General features: G+C 50.4%; 1 protein-coding gene and 1 long non-coding RNA gene across 3 annotated transcripts in view; both read right to left on the bottom strand.

The window, feature by feature from the left end:
* Positions 1–18,804, bottom strand: part of COTL1 (coactosin like F-actin binding protein 1) — a 43,828-nt gene extending 25,024 nt beyond the window's left edge. Inside the window, exons 1-2 of one of the 2 annotated variants that reach the window (XM_004280087.3) lie at positions 18,558–18,804; positions 18,214–18,296 (exon numbers count right to left, since the gene is read on the bottom strand). In XM_004280087.3, the coding sequence (XP_004280135.1) occupies positions 18,214–18,296; positions 18,558–18,634 (160 nt within the window). In that variant the 5' untranslated portion in view covers positions 18,635–18,804. The remainder of the gene's footprint in view (positions 1–18,213; positions 18,297–18,557) is intronic. The other variant, XM_049704097.1, reaches the window with a different exon arrangement.
* A 496-nt stretch (positions 18,805–19,300) lies between these two features.
* The window catches only part of LOC117196709 (uncharacterized), a 30,036-nt gene continuing 27,516 nt past the window's right edge, over positions 19,301–21,820 (bottom strand). Inside the window, exon 4 of the long non-coding RNA XR_004477026.2 lies at positions 19,301–21,680. This is a non-coding gene — a long non-coding RNA (uncharacterized LOC117196709). The remainder of the gene's footprint in view (positions 21,681–21,820) is intronic.

Raw genomic sequence — 21,820 nt, 5'->3', positions numbered from 1 at the left:
CTTAGAGAACAGTGGCTGTAACCAGTTCCTGGAGGCTCTGAGTACATAATTGCAGCGTTGACAATGAGACACTCCGAAGACACTGAAGGATTCGGTGTCTGATTGCCTGAGCACTACGGGCCCCGGTGTGCACGGCTCTGCATTCTCGTATCCACTTTTTATAGTTTTGCTGTTTCTTCCATTGCTGTTAGTCATTTGACAAACACTTGTTGACAATTTTTGGTTCAAAGACTTTGCTGAATAAGACACAATATGAACCCTCAAAAAATACACAATCTAGCGGGGCAAATAAGAAAAACTAAGTGTGTGGACACAATGAAGTTAGCACCATAGCCACGAGGCATCACAGGGCATATGGGAACATCAAAGAAAGAAAGAAATTAACTCTTCCTGTGGGGTGGTGATCAGGGCAGCCTTCACAGAGGAGGTGACGTTTGAACTGGGTCTTGAAGGATGACCTAGAGTTCACCCAGCTAAGGGGGTAATGAGGAAGAAGGGGGCCCATGTTAACAACTTGAGGGATAGATTCTGACAGAACTCCACAGACAAAAGCACCAGCTTCTGCGGGCAAGTTCAAAATGCCTTCCTCTACCAGTCCCTCTCTCTATCTCTGACTTGCCACAGGCTAGAAGGGCATATAATTAGCTTATTATTACTGTGTGTAAAACAAGAGTTTAAAGGCTCAGAGTGACATCCCTGAGGGCTCCTGCAGTCTGCTCATCCCTCCACCAGGAGGACAGGAATCCTGTTCCCTGTGACATCTCCAGTGCCCACAACGGTGCCTGACACACCGTCCATGCTCAATAAACATTTCTCGAGTAAATGAGGAGCCTCTGCCCATATTTTTTAGCAGCTCAGAAGCACGTTGGTCCCCAATCCTCAGCTGCGTCACTTCACTGGGAGATGCTATCTTATAAGAATAAAACCAATCCCCTCCCTGGATTTTAAAGGTGTAGATTCTAATGAAGAGACTAGCAGAAATAATCAGATGTGGACAGACAGGTAGCAATTGCCTGGTCTGGACAAATGTGCCTTGTAATTAAAAGCACATGGGAAGGGCAGCCCAAGAACATGGTGATGGTAGGATTAGCAATGCCTGCATAACGTGGGGGTTCTCCTCTCCCTTCCCTGCTCACATCACCAAGCATGGGGCCTCAGAGGTGCAAAGCAAACGCCAACCCTCAGCAGCTCAGAGATCCAGGAAACCCAGGTTCAAGTCCCCACTCTGCCTCTCTCTGCTGTGTGACCAGGGCTCCCTGGCATCCCCTCTCTGATCCCCAATGTTCTGAGCTAGGTGGGGGGGTGGGGGGTTTCTCTGTCCCTGCCTCAGAGCCCCCGAGTGGTGGGGACAGACACACAGGTGGTTTTCATCCCCGTAGCTGTTGACACTCGCAGCCCTGGAGTCTGCCCACACATTTACAGCTGTGTCAACTCACTCTTTTATTGATTCTCTTAGCTACTAACGCACGTGAACATCCAAGACAGACCTTCCGCTTTCCCTTAAGTACCCATGTCTGATGCAACAGTTGCAGGCAATGAAACAACTTCTGGGCACCAGTTTGGTGCCAGGCGCCGAACTGGAAGATGAAAACCCAGCCGTGGGTCCGGTGCTGTGTCTGGCTGTCAATCCTCATCAGAATTATGGAAGGGCTCAGAACTGAACCTGGCACAGAGGCAGCGGCACTAAAAACGCCAGACAGCGGTGATGATAAGAATGTGGCTAACTATTTCAGAGCACACGGAGGCAGCGGGAAATGAGAGCCGGGAGACGATCAAGTTCACGTGAGCACGAGGGGCGGGGCTGAGTGTGTCCTGGGCGCGTGGGTTTGGAAAGGGGCCGTGGGGAAAAGCAGGTCTGACATGGAGGGAAAAGTGGCAGGCAGAACCACAAATGTGGACGTGGGAAGGAACGATAGGAAGACCCAAGGCGAAATTCTGCAAAGTCGTAGGACAAAAGACATGGGAATAAAATGCACGCTGTTCAGGCAAAATCAGTCCTGCACACGCAAGGCCACCACCCTGCTGGATTTCTGTCATCCCCCTCACCCCGTTTCTTGTTTTCTTTTTCCCCCCAAAAAATTATTTATCTATTTATTCTGCACCGGGTCTTAGTTGTGGCACGTGGGATCTTTCATTGCGGCATGTGGACTCTTAGTTGCGGCAAGCATGCGGGCTCTAGTTCCCCGATCAGGGATGGAACACGGGCCCCCTGCATCGGGAGTGCAGAGTCTGACCCACTGGACCACCAGGGAAGCCCCACCTCCTTTCTTCTTTACGTTTTAAAAACTGAGATAGTTACATACCATAAAATTCACCCCTTTCAAGTGTACAATTAATTGGTTTTGGGTACATCCACAGGTTGTGCAACCATCACCACTGTCTATTTTAGAACATTTTCATCACCTCAAAAGGCGACCCCGTGCCCATGAATAGTCACTCGTCGTCCCCCGTCGCCACGCCTGGCAACCAATAATCTGCTTTCTATCTCCACGGATTTGCTTCTTCTGGAAACTTGAAATAAATGGAATCACACAACATGTGGCCTTTCTCAAGTCTGACTTCTCAGCAATAATGTGTCACTCAGCGTCATGTTTTCAAGGTTCACCCATGTGATGGCATGAATTAGTACTTCGTTTGTTTTTATGACCGAGTGATATTCCACTGATGGATGGACCACTTTTTGTCTATCCGTTCATCAGCTGATGGACATTTGGGTGGTTTCCACTTTGGGGACTGTGAATAATCCTGCTGTGAACATTCATGTACAAATTTTTGTGTGTTTTCATCTCTGTCGGGCAGGTACTAAGGCATGAAATAGCCAGGCTTAACCTTTCAGGAACTGCTAAACTGTTTCCCATGGGGGCTGCACCCGTTTCCCTTCCCACCAGCAGTGCATGAGGGTCCTGAGTCGCAACGTCCTCTCAGCACCTTTTATCATAGTCTCCTTGTGCGTGTGAAGTGATGCTGCACTGTGGGTTGGTTTGCATTTCCCTAATGACAATGATGCTGAGCACCTTTTCATGTATTTACTGGCCGTGTGTATGTCTCCTTTGGAGAAATGTCGCTTCAAATCCCTTGCCTAGGGCTTCCCTGGTGGCAGAGTGGTTAAGAATCCACCTGCCAATGCAGGGGACAGGGGTTCAAGCCCTGGTCCGGAAAGATCCCACATGCCGTGGAGCAACTAAGCCCGTGCGCCACAACTACTGGCACTGCGCTCTAGAGCCCGCAAGCCACAACTACTGAAGCCCACGCATCTCTAGCTGGTGCTCTGCAACAAGAGAAACCACCGCAATGAGAAGCTCGCGCACCACAATGAAGAGCAGCCCCCGCTCGCCACAACCAGAGAAAGCCCGCGCACAGCAACAAAGACCCAACGCAGCCAAAAATAAATAAATTAAAAAAAAATTTTTTTAAATCCCTTGCCCATTTTTTACTTGGGTTATTGGTCTTGGTATTGTTGAGTTGTAAGAGTTCTTTATATATTCTGGAAGCTAGACCATTATTGGACGTATGGTTTGAGGGCCTCCCCTTTTGCTGGGCTCATTCCTCACCCAGATACCCGCATGCCCGGCTCCCATTCATTCAGGTCTTGCCTTAGCGTCACCTCCTCTTTAGGCCTCCCCTGACCACCCTGGCTAACAGTGGCCTCCCCACAATCCGTCTCTGGCCCATTGCTTCGTTTCATTTTCTTAGCACTCATCTCGTTCTGAAAAGATCAGATTTGCTAGCTTATCTATTAGCTACCCCTGCATTCCCATTGAATGTAAGCTCTGTGATCCGGATCCCCCAATCCCCCAGTACCAAGAGTGCCTGGCACATAGTAGGTCCGCAGTGTACGTTTGTTGGATAATGAGTAGTTACAAAGCGGCAAAGAAGAGAGTAAGTTACTTTCCCCAAATCGAACACACGGCAGTAGGTTTTGGCAAATCAAGAATAGAGCAAGTGGGACTTCCCTGGTGGCACAGTGGTTAAGAATCTGCCTGCCAATGCACGGGACGCGGGTTCGAGCCCCGGTCCGGGAAGATCCCACATGCCGCGGAGCAACTAAGCCCGTGCGCCACAACTACCAAGCCTGCGCTCTAGAGCCCGCAAGCCACAACTACTGAGCCCTCATGCCACAACTACTGAAGCCTGCGCACCTAGAGCCCATGCTCCGCAACAAGGGGAGCCGCTGCAATAAGCCCGCGCACCGCAACAAAGAGTAGCCCCCGCTCGCCGCAACTAGAGAAAGCCCGCGCTCAGCAACAAAGACCCAACGCAGCCAAAAAAAAAAAAAAGAACAGAGCAAGTCATGTAAATCAACTATACTTCAATAAAATTAAAACCAAAACAAAACAAACACAAACACAAAAAAACAGGGCAAAAGGTATCCCAGCTCAGGGCTGCAAGAGTTCGCTGGAGTGAACACAGGATCCCTCCTTGGTTGGGCAGGGAGCTCACACAGGGGCTGCACAGAGCCTGGCTCTTCTCACTCCTCCTCAGAAGCCCCAGCTTCTGACCCAGAGGGGGGCCTGCGGCCTGCCCAAGGCAGCAGCTTCCTTTATTTGCAAACCATGAACAGTGTATACTCCATTCTAGAGCCAGGGTAGAATTATAGCCAAAAAAGAGGAAGAACACTACTTCCGGGTCACATCAGATGACCTCCAAGGGCCATCCCTTCGGTCAAAAGTAGCAGAGGGCTTCCCTGGTGGCGCAGTGGCTGAGAGTCCGCCTGCCGATGCAGGGGACACAGGTTCGTGCCCCGGTCCGGGAGGATCCCGCGTGCCGCGGAGCGGCTGGGCCCATGAGCCATGGCCGCTGGGCCTGCGCGTCCGGAGCCTGTGCTCCGCAACGGGAGAGGCCACAACAGTGAGAGGCCCGCGTACTGGAAAAAAAAAAAAAAAACAAAAACGTAGCAGAGTGACAATTCTTCCCTGGGAAGAATGGAGGTGTTTGAATTACGGAGTGTTGCTCCCCAGAGACCATCACAGGTTCTTCACTTGAATAAAGGCAGAAAAAGTACCTCTGAGCTGCATGTTCTTAGAAATGTACCACCAGCCAGAGACACAGGCCTCGGGTCTGCCCTTGGCATTCAAGAAAAAAGCTTGTGGAAAATTGTTAAGAGGATAGCTCCTAAGAGTTCCTATTACAGGAGAAAAACAAATCTTTTTTCTTTTCTTTTTATTGTATCTATATCAGACGGTGGATGTTAACCTATTACGGTCATCATTTCATGATATATGTAAAGCAAACCATCATGCCGTACCCCTTAAACTTATACAGTGGCGCATGCCAATTATTTCTCAATAAAACTGGGGGAGGGGAAGAGGAAAAAAAAGAAAAGAGCTCGTCCTTGGTCTTCCCTCCTTGTCTCAAAAGAATTTCAGCTGCAAGTGCTGCAGGGTGTCAGGAATGGTGGCCAGGAGCACAGGCACTGGGTGAGGAACACAGCTCCGCCTCTGTGCAACCCCGGGCCAATGACTTTATGGCTCTGAGCCTCAGTTTTCCTGTCTATGAAATGGGAATGACAACAGGGCCTACAACATGGGGTCACGGTGTCGATGAAATGAAATCACGATTGGATGACTCTGGCTGGCAAAACAATGGCCCCTAGTCCACAGCCTAATCTCCAGAACCTGTGACTCTGTGACTTGACACGGCAAAGGGGACTTGGTGGGTGTGATTAAATTAAGGATCTCGGCATGGGGAGATTATCCCGGATGATCCAAGTGGGCCCAAAGTCATCACAAGGGTCCTCAAATAGGGAAGAGAGGGAGGCAGAAGAATCAGAGAGATGGCATCGTGAGAAGGACTCAACCAGCCATTGCCGGCCTTGAAGGTGGAGGAAGGGGCCACGAGCCAAGGGATGCAGGCGTCTCTAGAAGCTGGAAGAGGCCAGGAAATCAGTTCTCCTTTCAAGCCTCCAGAAGGTACACAGCCGGCCCACACCTTGATGTTAGCCCAGTGAGGCTGATTTTGGATTTCTGCCCTCCAGAACTCTAAGATGAGAAAAGTACATTGTTTTAAACCACTAAGTTTGTGGCCATCTGTTACAGCAGCCACAGGAAACTCATACAATGACCTCAGCACAATTCCTGGCACAATAAAAGCCCAGTGTTCACCATTATTTTTGAAGTATTACTATTACTTATTATTGGCAAGGAAGCTTACACAAATACACGGATGATAAAAAAAGATTAAGTACGTGAGGAAAAATGAGACAGATGACCAGAAACTAAGTCCAGAATTAAACAGGATGTCAGGCAGGTTAATTTCAAATACACTGATGAAATAAAACACAAAATGCTGGGCTTCCCCGGTGGCACAGTGGTTGAGAGTTCGCCTGCCGATGCAGGGGACACGGGTTCGTGCCCCGGTCCGGGAAGATTCCACATGCCGCGGAGCGGCTGGGCCCGTGAGCCATGGCCGCTGAGCCTGCATGTCTGGAGCCTGTGCTCTGCAACGGGAGAGGCCACAGCGGTGAGAGGCCCGTGTACCGGAAAAAAAAAAAAAAAAACACAAAATGCTGAGGTTAACAGCCCTGCCTTCACATACAGGCCTCTGGGGACATGCCCCTGCAGAGGCCACTGAGTGGAATCTGAAAAGCCGAAAGCATCAAATTAAGTCGGTGAGGAATGCAGCCACGCACGGGCTCCGGGACAGGGAGCTGGGCCAGAGGCCAGTGCGGGTGAGGGTTTCAGAGCCTCGGCACCTGCAGGCATTCCATACAGGCCACTGGGCTGTTATATTGGCAGAGGGAACAGCGGGCCGTCCAGGGCTGAGCTCAGCTCTCAAACATCTCAGGGGACTATGTTCATTCATCTATTCAACACCCACCTGGGGAGAATGCCAGGTGCTGATGGTACAGCAGAGAACCAAGCAGAGCAGGCTTCTGCCCCCCAGCTCAGATTCTAGCAGGAGAGTCAGACAGCAAACAGATACATGAACAGTCATGTGGATATAGCTTGGGGGGTTAGGAAGTGCTACAGCCCGCGACTTGGGTCCACACAAGGGAGTGACACACCCACTGGTGAAAAAGAGATTGGGATATCATCTCACACCAGTCAGAATGGCCATCATCAAAAAATCTACAAACAATAAATGCTGGAGAGGGTGTGGAGAAAAGGGAACCCTCTTGCACTGTTGGTGGGGATGTAAATTGATACAGCCACCATGGAGAACAGTATGGAGGTTCCTTAAAAAACTGAAAATAGAACTACCATATGACCCAGCGATCCCACTACTGGCCATATACCCTAAGAAAACCATAATTCAGAAAAAGTCATGTACCACAATGTTCATTGCAGCTCTATTTGTAATAGTCAGGACACGGAAGCAACGTAAGTGTCCATTGACTGATGAATGCATAAAGAGGATGTGGCACATATATACAATGGAATATTACTCAGCCATAAAAAGAAACGAAATTGAGTTATTTGTAGTGAGGTGGATGGACCTAGAGTCTGTCATACAGAGTGAAGTAAGTCAGAAAAAGAAAAAGAAATACCATATGCTAACACATATATATGAAATCTAAAAAAAAAAAAAAAAAAAAAAAGGTCATGAAGAACCTAGGGTCAAGACTGGAATAAAGACACAGACCTACTAGAGAATGCACTTGAGGACACAGGGAAGGGGAAGGGGAAGCTGGGACAAAGTGAGAGAGTGGTATGGACATATATACACTACCAAATGTAAAACAGAGAGCTAGTGGGAAGAAGCCGCATAGCACAGGGAGATCAGCTCAGTGCTTTGTGACCACCTAGAGGGGTGGGATAGGGAGCGTGGGAGGGAGGGAGACGCAAGAGGGAAGAGACGTGGGGATATATGTATATGTATAACTGATTCACTTTGTTATAAAGCAGAAACTAATACACCCTTGTAAAGTAATTATACTCCAATAAAGATGTTTAAAAAAATAAATAAATAAAAAGAGAGATTGGAACCAGGTAACCATGAGGGGTGGAGATGCTCCACTGAGGATACCACCGCCACAGAGACAAAGTCTCCCTTTCCAGGATCTCGCCATGGAATTGAAGAAACAGATGCACATGTAACCACCGCAGAATGTGATGAGCATCACAAAGGCAATGAGGGCATCTGAGTGGAGGGGATATTTACACTGGGCCTTGATGGATGTATAGAAGTCCTCCAGGAAAGCAAAACGGACGAGGACAGGGCCGGAAGAGGGAAGACTGTGCACAAGTCCCAAGGAAAGGGGAGGCAGGGCAGCACAGTGCAGGGGAAAGGCTGGGAGCCTTGGACACAGATCTGGGTTCAAAGTCCAAATTTTCTACCTACTGTGCCATCTCCAGCAAGCAAGTGACTTTTTAAAAAAATTTTTGTGTATGGGGTGAAACATTCTTTAAGTTCCCTAGTGCTTTACAATTTTCAAAAGTTTCGCACACATGATTTCCTATAATCCCATAATAACCCTTTTTTCCCCCTACCCCTAACTTGCCCCTCCCCCCCCCACTGGTAACCACTAGTTTGTTCTCTGTATCTGTGAGTCTACCAAGCAAGTGACTTTTGACTCTCCAAGGAAACCATCAGATTCCTTATCAGCAAAATGGGGCTGACTCCTACTCTGGTCCATTGTACATATTACATACACACCCCTCATGGATAAGAAAAATTATAATAGATGAGCCAACACATGCAAAGCGCCACACAGTGCGGGGCATTTGGCCTCCATGGGGACAGAATCATGTGTTGGGAGTGCGCATATGCGTGGGGTGAGCTGGCGAGCATCCCATCCTAAAGGACATTCCATGTCATCTCTAAGCATTTGGACCTTACGGGCAAAAACTACAAAAGGTTGTTAAAGGGAGAGAGAAGTCCGCCTCCCATCCCCACCCCCGCCTGGACTGCAAGCTCGCCAGGGTCAGGAAAGGGTCAACTCAGCACTCAGCAAAGGGCTTCCCTAGAGCAGGCACTCAATAAATATCCCGGAGAAGGAAAAGCCAGCGCCAAGGGTGGACCCCAGGAAACACCCACACTTATGGGGCACGAAAGGGAAGGAGAACAAGCAGAAGGAAGTGAGAGCAAGAGATGAGAAACAGAAAAGGAGAACTAGACAAGCTTTGCAGGGCAGAAGCAGAAGGATGGGAAAATTATCTTTTCAGTGAGTAGTGGTCGCTGACGAAGGCTGGAAGGAGGGAAAGTGGAATAAAGACAAAGAAACGGGGTTTCCCTGGTGGTGGTGCAGTGGTTAAGAATCCACCTACCAACGCAGGGCACACGGGTTCGAGCCCTGGTCCAGGAAGACCCCACATGCCGCGGAGCAACTATGCCCGTGCGCCACAGCTACTGAGCCCACGTGCCACAACTACTGAAGCCCGCACACCTAGAGCCCGTGCTCCGCAACAAGAGAAGCCACTGCAATGAGAAGCCCGTGCACCGCAACGAAGAGTTAGCCCCCGCTCGCCACAAGTAGAGAAAGCCCACGTGCAGCAACGAAGACCCAACCCAGCCAAAAATAAATAAATTAAATAAATAAATTTATTTTAAAAAAGACAAAGAAACGGCCACTACATTTGCCACCAGAAGGTGACAGAGGACCTGTGCACAGGGTGCCAAGCTCTGGTTATGGGGGGGATGCCAGGATGTAACGAGGTGAAAAAACGATGGGAGATGAGGACGTAGATATAACATCTATATGATCCACAAGCAATACTTTCAAAAAGTTTGCATTAACGTCTAAAGATTTTCAAGGAGCAGAAACTCAATTCATTTCAACTAATTGAACACTTTTGCTGAACCACAGACACCCTACTTACCAGGAAAAGGGACATGTAGCAAACTTCTCCGTGGGAGATGGGCCCACAAACTCCAAAGGAAGCACAAATATCACCCAGAAGAGCTGTCACAAAGCCCACGCATCTCATGACACAAAGAAGACACAATGCAGCTCAGGACCTCCCAGCAACGGATGTGTGGGCCAAGAAGGCAGTGGGAGAGTGAACTTTGCAGAAAACTGTGAGGTAATGTCTCAGTAGCCCTTCAGGTGCCACTTAAGACCCAGCACCCAACATTGTTTCTGGAGCAACAGAAGCGATGTTTCAATCAATGTTTGTTGAATACTGAGGAACAGACTATCTAGCACTTTACAATGTCCAAAGCACTGTCACAGATTTACAGCTTCCTTTTGACCTCATATTGCCTTAGACTCACTAGACAATTTCTCTTCATCCCTTCTCACACCAATTTCTAAATTTGAGCGAAGCTAGGGGGAAAAGATCCACATGTAGAAGAGCAAAATACATAGACCGCCACTTGTACGTGTGTTGTACAGCTGCACAGGCAGAGGCCATGGACAGCTCTTTCCCGTTCCATCCCTCTTGCAGTAACAGCAAAGATTCTCTCCTTGACTAAACTGTAACCAGGCTCTTCTGAGCTCTTTTTCAACTAGGTCTCAACTTCTGGACTTCTGTGTTCATCCCTGCCTTATCCGACTTTAGCAAGGATCCTGCCAAGTCAGTTGAGCCAGAATCCCCCATCCTCCATATCCGATCACCCTCGATATCTAAATTGGGTTCCTCATCCCCACCCTCCCCCGGTGATGTCTGATCACTGGCCTGCCTTCAGCAAGGATCCCGTTAGGTCAGTTCAGCAAGAATCCCCCCTCACCCCTGACCCTTCCTCTTGGTAACTTTCTATCCACGGATCCCCACCTTGCTCCTTCACTATAAATTCCCACTTTTCCTTGTTGTATTCAGAGTTGGACCTGATCTCTCTCCCCTGTAGTGGTCCCTACACCTACCCCAACAGTCCCCTGAACAAAGTCTGCCTTACTGCTCTTTAACAAGAGTTAGAATGAATGGTTTTTTTCTTTAACAATAAAGACACCCCCGTTTCCCTAGGAACCATCCCACTGCCACACTCAGTCCCTGGTGGGGCTGATCCCATCCCAGAGTGGCATTACCTATACCTCAGCTAATGCATTTTGCCACTCTTCTTGGGAGCACAGCAGACTAGAGAAGGGGGCTGTGAGAGAGAAAGAGAATGCATGGTCAAGAAGGGCCTCTTTCTTAAATATCTATGCCAAGGGGTCAGGCAGCCTCTCCTAACATATCTCCCATGATGGGGGTCTTACTACCACCAGTGACAGCCCATTCTAACTTGAGGCCAGTTCTTCCTCAGGCAAACCCAAAATCTGTCCCTGAAATTTCTACTGTTTGGTGCTCTACCACATGGGGTTGGGGTGAGGGTAGGAACACTGAAGAAGTCCACACCTTCCACAAGACAGCTCCTCAAACATCTGAAGACAACACTCCTGTCCCCCTGCGGTGTCTCTCCAAGTGAAATATGCCCCATTTACTCAGTCAGTTCTCACATGAGAGGTTTTGAATTCCTTGCCCAACCTGGATTCTCCTCTCTTAGCCTGTCCCAGCCATCTACTCTGGGTGCTATGACCAGGACTCTTTTAGAGGGAAATGAGAAACAACCCTCTCAAGCTGCCTTAAGGAAAAAAAAAAAAATTAATTGGCTCATGAAAGCAAACAGCCAGGAGAGAGCTTCAGGCATGGCTGGATCCAGGAGCTTAAGCCATGTCATCTGTTCTCCATCCTCCATCTTTGGCTCTATACCTGAGTTTTCAGGTTCCCTCTCCAAATGGTTAATGGGTGCTGCAAGCCCCAAGCCTTCAACGTGCTTACAGGTCTTAATCCCAGAGAAAGATAAAGGGACCCAAAGTCTAAGGGATGGAGCCGATTGGTTTGACTTGAGTCACCTGGGCCCAACCCTGAACCAATCAGTTAACAGACTTGTTAACAGTTAATGGCTTACTCTGACTGGCCAGATCTGGGTCATGTGCCCTCTCAGTGGGGAGAGGCAGAGTCAACCTCACTGGAACTACACTGGCTGAGCAGGATTATTATAAAATGACAGGGAGAAGTTCCTCCAGAGGATGGCATGCTGGACAGACAAAAACATGCAACCCCACGTCTCTCTGTGAGTGATGTTGGAGCTGAACACTCCAGACCCACCAGAGCATCATGGGAATATCATCTGCACCCAGACAGACCACCTTCCGAAGCGCTACATTAACAGTAACCACATTTATTGAGCAGCCACTCTATACCAGGCATTGCCCTACAAGCTTGATGTGTATCATGTCAATTTACCCTCACAACAACCCTGTACACCATGTGCAATTACTATCCCCACGTTACAGAAGAGGAAACAGAGAATCTGGGAGACTTGACCAAGGTCACACAGCGCAGCAAGGCTACAACTCAAGGAGAGACACCTTGGCTCCAACATCGATGCTCGTAACTGTAACTGATCGGCTCTAAAATCTGCACCAACAGAAAACTGGATTCCTTCCCAGGCGGCTGGATTCTTTCTAAAATAGAACTGCTTGCAACAGAGTATTTTGGGGTCCATCAATAAAAGATGTATTAAACAAGGCTACATTTATATGAGAGAACATTCTGGAGCTGCTTTATACATTTATTTATTTATTTTTGGCTGTGTTGTGCTGCTGTGCGCGGGCTTTCTCTAGTTGTGGCAAGCACGGACTACTCTTTCTTGCGGTGCACGGGCTTCTCATTGCGGTGGCTTCTCTTGTTGCGGAGCATGGGCTCTAGGCACACGGGCTTCAGTAGTTGTGGCACGTGGGCTCAGTAGTTGTGGCTCGCGGGCTCTAGAATGCAGGCTCAGTAGTTGTGCACGGGCTTAGTTGCTCCGCGGCATGGGGGATCTTCCTGGACGAGGGCTCGAACCCGTGTCCCCTGCATTGGCAGGCGGATTCTTAACCACTGCGCCACCAGGGAAGCCCAAAACTCCATTGCTTTTTTTTTTTTGCGGTACAGGCCTCTCACCCCTGTGGCCCCTCCCGTTGCGGAGCACAGGCTCCGGACGTGCAGGCCCAGCGGCCATGGCTCACGGGCCCAGCCGCTCTGCGGCACGTGGGATCCTCCTGGACCGGGGCACGAACCCGTGTCCCCTGCATCGGCAGGCGGACTCTCAACCACTGCGCCGCCAGGGAAGCCCCTGGAGCTACTCTAAAGGCTGGGCGATGACAATAGAACATCAGCTCCATGAGGACAGGGGCTTTCTCTGCGTCTATATTTATCCTCAGTGCCTAGAACAGTACCCTACAGAGTAGCCGCTCGTATACACTGGAGGAAGGAAAGAGGGAACGAACGAACGAACGAACAAATTTCTGAGCGTTAAACTATATCTGAACTATATCTGGTTTTTATTCTCTTGTTTCTGCTTAGTCTTGCTTTCCGAGTATCCTGCAAAGGATGTGTATTACTTGTAAGGTACAGAAAGAAGACATGATTTCATAGACAACTCGAGCCATTGCCCCAACACACACACATGATCTGTAAGCCCTTATGCTGAGATCAGAGAGATCACGTGACCAGTCAATCTGCGAAACAGCTCCTTTCTCCTTTGCCAGCTGAGCCCTGGCCCCTCCCCACTGCCCGGGGCTCTGTTGGGGCAACCAAAGACCCTCCAGCACAGCTCGGTACCCATTCCCTCCCCATCATCTCTTCCCCTCCCATGTCTCTGGTGCTCTCAGACCACATACGTTACTTCCACCACAATTGAATCCACCAATGAGGTGACAATCACAGTGATTACCATTTAGGGAGCACTTACTGCATCTTTGGCACCATGGACCTGCTTCCTTAATCCTGCTACTGAGCACATTATAGCAAAAGAAAGAGCAGATGAACTCACCTGCTCCAGATCCCACGACTGGCAAGTATTTGAACCCAGGCCTGTTTGAAGCAGCCCAGCCCTTTAACCACTGTGCTAACCACCTGTTACCATGTACTGAGCACCTACTGCATGCAGGCCCAGGCTAAAGGTCTCATGCACGCCCACATGGGGCCTACTGCGTGCCTGCCTGGGGTTGAGCGCCTCTCATGGGCAAACCCAGAGTTGAGTGCCTACTGTGTGCTGAGCTGGGGCATGCACTGATAGCTTCAGAGCAGAAAGCACACTGTCATCCTAAGTACTAGGAGAATAAAAATAATACCATAAAAAGTAACAGTAACACCAGGGAGGTGCTGGACTCCCCTTTTAGACATGATATTTCAGTTAACCCTCTCAGTCACCATCAGAGGCAGGCACCATCAGGACCCGCATTTACCGAGCAGAAAACTGTGGCACAGAGAAAGGGATGTCCTTGCCCAAGGCCACACAGCAAGGGGCAGAGCTGGGATGTGAATCTAGAGCTTTTCTGATTCCCAAGGGTTCTGGCTGTTGAAATACAGAAGGGATTGCACTAGACTGGTTTGCTGGCTCAATCCCAGATGGACAGATACAGGGGAGAGGAATTCTGCCCGGAGGGAACCTCCAAAATCACTGGCCTGCAGGCTGGGAGTATTACACAGGGTCAGGCCACAGGTGCACAAAGAAGGGTGTGGGGAGCTATTGGGCAGGAGAGGTGGGTGGGGACCAACGGACTGGAATGGCAAGCAGGCAGCCTGTAAATGCAATGGGCAGATGGGAGCTATAGATGGCTAATGAGCAGAGGAGAAACTTGATTAGAGCTCTTCTTTAGGAAGAGTTACTCCCAGTGGGGGGTTGGGGTGGGGTAGAATGGTTGTAGGACAAGAAAGAACAAGGGCTGAGGGACTGTTGCAGTAAGCGCGGGCCATGGACCTGTTTTGGGTTTGCCCCTCTTCTGGAAGCAATATGCCCTCCCATCCACTTTTCCCTTAGGAAACCACCCTCCCCCACCCTGGCTCCTGGTTTGGGTGGGCCTGCCCCTCCCCCTCTCCGGGGGTGGGCACCGATCCAGCTCTAGCCAGCCAGAATGGCGGTGATTGGTTCACAGTGGGCACATGAACCCAGCCAGGCCAAACGGTGTCTGTCAGTCTGGAGACTTCCATTGAAATCGGTGGCAAAGAGTCTGTCTGTCCCCATCAGGATGGCTTTGCCCGCAGCCCGGAAGCTGGGATGGTTAGCGGGCATCTGCATCACCGCTCAGGGAGAACCTGCCCTCCTGCCCCCAAGAAGGGCAATAAAGGAGGAAGACAGAGCTAGCAGCAGCAGGAGGGGAGGTTGAGTTTGGGCAGCCTTACCTGCAGCTGCTACTTGGCCTGGACTTGCCAACCGTGGAAGCTACACTGCTTTTTTTTTTTTTTTTTTTTTTTGCTCAAGCTAACTGCACTGGGCATCTCTCACCGCCCCTGACAGATCTCCCACCATTCCACACGGACTGAAGTTTGGGGCAAGGAGCAAGCGCAGAGGCGGTGATGGAGCACTTCGTGCAGCAGGAAGGGGGCCAGGTGAGCCCAGCGCCAGACGAGCCAGTGCGGGGCGCGGAGGACTCCAAATCCTGCCGGCAGAAAGAAACAGGAGGCCGAGGGCCCAGCGACTTTCCAGATCCACGACCTTCGGGAAGCACCTCCTGCAGACAAGGACAGGCCAGCCTGGGGGCTGAGGAGAGGTGACAGGGAGAGGCTGCACGGGCACATTCCATTCTGGAAAACCTGGGGGAAGGACAGGAGAAGGAAGACAGTAGCCAGAGAGCACAGGAGAGGTGAAGGAGGGTGTTGCAGACAGACGATGCCCAAGGAGGGGCTGTCAGGGAGGAGAGAGAGCCCGGGGACCCTCCACCCCCTCATCCCCACAGTGCAGACGGAGGGGAGACCAGGTGCCGTTTTCAGGCTCCCAGGTCCGCTGTGACCTTGTGAGAGGTTTGGAAATAGGAAGGCTGGACCAGAGCGGGAGCCTGTCTGCAGAGCACGGGAGCCTCAGGCCTGTCAGGACACCTGGCTGGGGATGAGGGCCACCAAGAAGCCTCCCTGCGTCACGCGAACAGGCAAATGTGTCTTTTGTAACCTGCAAACAACCCCACAAGCCCTGACCGGAACCTGCTGTGTCACTGAAGAATCCTCATGGCTTAGAAATGAGAGCCTAAACCACTTCCTCAGCAAGAAGGGGCCAAGAGCACAGACCTCGGAGCCAGCCTGCCCGGGTTCAAGTCCCAGCTCTGCCACGACCTTGCTGTGTGATCTCTGGCAAGTCACTTAACCTCTCTGGGTCTTGGTTTCCTCATCTATGGAAGTAACAGAGACAAGGCACGTCCAGCGTAGTGACTTGCATATAGAAAGTTACTACTCAGCGTTCTGAATCCTTGGTCACTGGGTTATGAGGACACGGCAGTGGGATGCAACCAGCTTTTCTAACACAAACAAGAGCAGACACGGCAACCATAACGCGCCTATACATTTGTCCAACAGATGGCTGGGGAAGGAAGGTGGACTTCCAGCCAAAGCAGACGGAGCCTTCAGATCCCACAGCCCATTCATAAGATCAACAAGCAGCAGGGAGAGCATTTTTAGTTCTCCCACCAGGCCCTCCCCACTCCCATTCCTGTCATTGGGGGAAGGGTCCGACTAGCAAACCGCAAAGCTCCAGGGAGGGAGGAAGTGTTCTCTGACCACAGCCTCGCCCCATGGCCAGGAGCATCTGTTCGGAACCTACTCACAGGATGCCCTTTCTTCCCGGGGTCACCTTCTCCTACTCCATGGAGAGAACAATAGCTTCAGAGGCAGGGGGCGGGGGCAGGGGAAGACCCCATTCTGATGGGGGGGTGGGGTGATGGATGGCCGGCAGGAGGAAACTGCTACCTTACTGTCAAGGGAGGAAAGAAGCCGGCCTACGACAAAGCCTCAGAGACAGCAAGGCAAAAAATACTGCTGAAACTCCCAGTAATATACCAGATGGGGTGAAAGCCAGGAGTCTGCACTTACTCCACTAGTAAAAGCAGTCATCGTGGTGGCGGAAGGATAGAGGTGGTTCAGAGACTGGGCTCCTCCGCCAGGATTGGAACCCAGCCCCCACCCCCACCCCGCTCTCCACAAGAGGCCCCGTGCACCTCATTAGATGTGAGTTGTGAAAGTACTTCACACATCTGATATTTTAAACAATCCTTTCCAAAAGCAGTGAGTGAACGTCTAGAGGCAGCACTCAGGAAGACGTTCTAGTTGAAAGAAGATTTAAAAAATAAACAAAGCTCAGTACCACCCAGCCCATAGCAGACACTTCATAAACATTCTTTTAATTAGAGTAAATGCAAAATACCATTTGAATAAAGGAAGGGGGCCGTCGCATGATCCTGGGCACGATGAGTACTTTTTATTTATTTCACAAATGACCATGTCGTTTGCACAGGCACTGACTCACCAATTCTCACAACAGCCCTCTAAGATTACAGGAGAGGAAACCAAGGCCCCGAGAGTTAAAGTAACTTGCCCCAAACCACACAGCTAGAGGGTGGCCACGCGGGGATTCCAACCCACCTTGCTGACTGAGTCCCCACCCTAACCTCCAGGCTGCACTGCCTGTGTCTGAATCTATGTGTTTCCAAGCTAGAGACCAGAGCCTGGAAAAGAGCCCATTCTCCAATCTCAGCTTTAAAAGGCCCTATTACCAACGATGCTGGGCCTTTTGCTTCTATGGGGTGGGGATGGGGGGTTGTGGTTCTACCTGCGTGCGTTCTTTCCTCCTAATGGTTCAACACACCGCAGGGAAGGGCAGAAAGTTTACAAACCCTAAGGATCCTGCTTGAAAGATTTCTTACATATGTAGAAACCTGTTCAACCGCCTCACAGATCAAAATACATTTTCAACCCCACCCGACCCCACACCACCTTCCGGGTGCCCCTCCCGCCCCCCACCAGTGCCTATCTACCCGCAAATATGCCCATTCTTCTGACTTCTCACACCACAGATTGGCTTTGCCTTTTCTATCATTTCATATACATGGGATCCTACGGTGGGTACACTTTCATATCTGGTTCTATAGTCTACAAATAAAAACATTTCACCAGCACACGGACAATGATTGTGGGAGAAGGGGGGTGGTGAAGCGGACCGTTTCTAGCTCCTGCAATAAACGCTAGGATTGTTTTTATTGGGGCTCACTGACCGGTGGAAGGGGAAAGCGGGGAGGGCTGGAGCCAGGAGTTTGGAACAGCGGCAGTTGACGGTGGAAAACTAGCGACCCGCAGGAGGCAAAGGAGCTGCCGTGCCTGAAAAGGCTACCTTGGGAGAGAGGAAGCCAGGCGGTCGCCTCTGATCGCTCTGGATGCCCAGAGGGGAGAAGCCTTTGTGAGGCTTCAGAACGCTCAAATCTGGTTCCTACAGTGCCAGAGGCGCCCAGGGTGGCCACAGGCTCCGCCCAGTTTGGCCTCTGCCGCCCCTCCCCGGCACTGACAGTATCCCAGAAGACAGTATCCCCCAGATGGCGCGTCTCCCTACCTGTGCACTGTTGGATGAAGTCCTGATATTCCTCTCCCTGCTCGCCGGGGACGATGGTGGAGCCGTCATATTTAAAAGTCACCCTTTGGATTGGGAGAAGAGAAAAACACACACACACATATCAGCGTTGGTAGCTGCACAGTGCCGAGCTTCCAGCAGGACAATCTAAAAGATGCTCTGGCTAGGGAGAAGCCAGCGCTGGCTTTCCACGCCGTCCTGGGTTAAGGCTGCGGGAAGACAGCACGGGATGACCCTTCATCCGTCCGGTCTGGAAGACGGCTCAGTGCACCAGGCCCCTTGCGAGCTCGGGAGCGGGGCTTGGAGAGCAAAGGAAAGTTCCTCACCAGATGACGGCCGAGCCGTCGTCGCGCACCAGGTTGTACGCCGTCCGGCAAGCCTCTTTGTCGATCTTGGTGGCCATCGCCGCGATGCCGCAACGTGGATACTGTGCTCGCAGCGACAGATAAGCGCGCTCCGGGACGGCTGCAGGGACCAGAGCAGAGCGGGGCGGGGACGCTCCAAGGGCGGGCGGGCGGGCAGCGGCGGCGACAGCGGCCGGGGAAAGCGAGCTCTGAGCTCCGAGCGCTGCTCTGGCTCCGAAAGCGCCGTGAGCGCGCGCCAGACCTAGGCCGCGCCGCCCCGCCCCCCTCCAGCCATTGGCCTCCCAGGACGCATCCCGCCCCGCCTCCTCTCGCTATTGGTCGTAGGGCGTCGAGGGCGGGGCGTCTTTACGTGACAGCGACCAATCCCAGCCCGAGTGAGTTGCGCAACTCTGCGCTGGGGGCTGGAGGAGGGGACTTCTTTCCCCCCGCCTCCTCCTTCCTCCTCCTCCTCTTCTCCCTACCCCCTCTTCTCCTCTATCCCCCAGCCCTTTCCTCCTTCTCCCACTCCCCCAGCTCCTCCCCCCATTTCCTCCTCCCCAAGCCCTGTTTCTCCTTTCCCTCTCTTCTCTTGTCCTTCTCCGTCCTCACTCCTTGAGCCTGTCTCCTCATTTTCTCCCTCGCCTCCCCTCCTCCTCCTTGCTCCTCCCACTTCCGTAACCCCCCTCCCTCCTACCTATACTCACCTCCCCTCTATCCCCTCCCTCTATCCCCCTCCCCCCTTGCCCCCCCACCAGGCTGCTGGGCTCCACAGGGGATCTCCAAGTGGGTGACTTAATGCATCAAACCCAAGGAGACTGCCCCTGCCCCAGTGTATGGCTCCCTGGTTTCTAGGTAGGGAGGAATTGGAAAGAATTAAGCATTTTTGAATAGGAGGGACTAGAAAGTGGACTGCTTCCAAAATGCTGGTGGGATCACTGTTTACTTTGTGTTCCGGTTATTTGCATTCACAGCTTATCTCCCCCTTTGGGTTCCTCCGAGGGCAGGAGCTGACTCATTCTGTCTTCTTTTTGCCCTCACTGACTCGCTCATTCATTCCCTCCTGCAATCATTCCACAAAGATGAGTTACAGGGTCAAGGCAAGTAAAAAGCCCAGACCCCAGAGACCTGGCTCTTGCATTGCATCTAGCCCTGCCTCTTTTTAACTGTGGGCCCTTGGACAAGCCTGAAAAACTCTCTGATTACTTTCCTCCAATGGAATAATAATAGTACTGACACCATAGGTTTGCTTTATGATTAACGGAACCGATACTTATAAACAGATATATTAGACCTTCAACAAAAGGTCATCGTTGTTGGTTAATAACTAAAATAAATCCTAAATAGAAACCCCAAAGGTCAGAACAATGTCCGATTAGTAATAAAATTCTCAATGGCAAACAAACAAAAATCAATCGATCAAGCATCGAACAGGTAAATGGGGGGAGGGGGTGGATGGGACCACATTTACAGGAAAGTGGGAGCTGATGTTGCTATAAATACAAAGACAAAAACAAAGAAATTCCAGTTTGATGCAGCTCCTACCTTACTTCTTGATAAAGGTAATGGGACAATCGGCCATTGGAAAGAACAAAGATGAATCCATACCTCACACCACAGATCAGGGTAAATACCAAAAGGATCAAGATTTGCCTGTAAATTAAGGAAACCACAAAGTGCCAGAAGAAAACGTGGGAAGCTTCCTTTATAATACTGGAATGAGAAAGGTCTTTCTAACTATGACTCAAAACACAGAAGCGGGGCTTCCCTGGTGGCGCAGTGGTTGAGAGTCCGCCTGCCGATGCAGGGGACACGGGTCGTGCCCCGGTTCGGGAAGATCCCACATGCTGCGGAGCGGCTGGGCCCGTGGTACGGAAAAAACAAAACAAAACAAAAAACCACAGAAGCCATAACAAAAGATGGATACATTCAAATATGTAAAAAGTCTTCTTCGATGGGAAAAAACAAAACAAAACAAAAGGCAAGGCAGTAGAAAGTATTTGCAACTCAAATCACAAAGAATTTGTCTTGCTGACCTGTAGAGAAACCAACCTAAAAAAGAGAAAAGAGGGAATTCCCTGGCCGTCCAGTGGTTAGGACTCTCTGTTTCCACTGCGTGGGGCCTGGGGTTCAATCCCTGGTCAGGCAACTAAGATCCTGCAAGGCATGTGGCACGGCCAAAAAAAAAAAAGAGAGAGAGAAAAGGAAAGTGGGCACAGGATATGACCAGACAGATCAGAAGGCTCTTAAACACATGAGAAGATGTTCAATCTCAAGCCCTAATAAGAAAAATGCAAATTAAAGCAAAACTGTGATATCTTAAAAAAAAAAAAAAAACTAGCAGGTTAGCAAAAAGCAAAGTTTGACAAGCATGTTTTGTTAGTGAGGCTGTGAACACCCAGGCCCTCTCATACAAGCCAGTGAGAGGGCAAGTTGGTAGAACCATCCATGGAAGCCATTTGTCAATATCTAGCAAATTTAGAAATCTATGTGCTCTCAACCAGTTTCCTCTAGATGTCAACAGCACACAGGGCTCCCTGTGTGCCCTGGTCCCATGCTCGGGGATTCTGATGTAGTTGATCTGAGGTATGGCTTGGGGGGCGGGATTTTTAAAAGCCCCCTTCGTCATTCTCATGTGCAGCTGGAGCCAATGGCCACTGCTATAGACATACTCAAGTGTGTGCAAAATATATTCAAGGTTATTCACTGAGCTTTATTTGTGGCAGCAGAAGCCCCCCCATTGAATAGATGATGATAAAGATGTGCCGTGGAGAAGTCTGCAGCTGGAAAGACAGAGAGAGGAGGGGGGCCTTCTCTCTGTGTACTGCTATGCATAGTTCTACAATCTACTGCATGATCAAACAAAACAAGGTATAGAACAGTATGCTCAAAACACACTTTTGTGTTGCTACCTTTGGGTAAAGTGGGGGGAGGGTTTACAGAGATATTTGTACCTGTTTACATGTGCATAAACACCTCTGGAAGAGCATACACGAGAAAAACAACAATTGTACCTGAGATGGAGGTGAGGTAGGAAGCCAGACACGAGGGGAAAAGGGGAGGGAAGGAGACTTCATCATATACCGTTTTCTTCTCTTCTCTTCTCTTCTATTTTTAAACACATGAGTACATTACTGATTAAGAATATTAAATAACAACAACAAGGTGACTTCCATCCTGGATTTGATTCTATGGTTCAGGGATCCTGGGGGGGGGGGAAATGCCTTACCGGCGTCTCTCCTATTCCT

Source organism: Orcinus orca, chromosome 20 (genome assembly GCF_937001465.1).
Source record: "Orcinus orca chromosome 20, mOrcOrc1.1, whole genome shotgun sequence".
Classification (NCBI taxonomy): domain Eukaryota; kingdom Metazoa; phylum Chordata; class Mammalia; order Artiodactyla; family Delphinidae; genus Orcinus; species Orcinus orca.
This window is presented reverse-complemented; position numbering and strand designations above follow the sequence as displayed.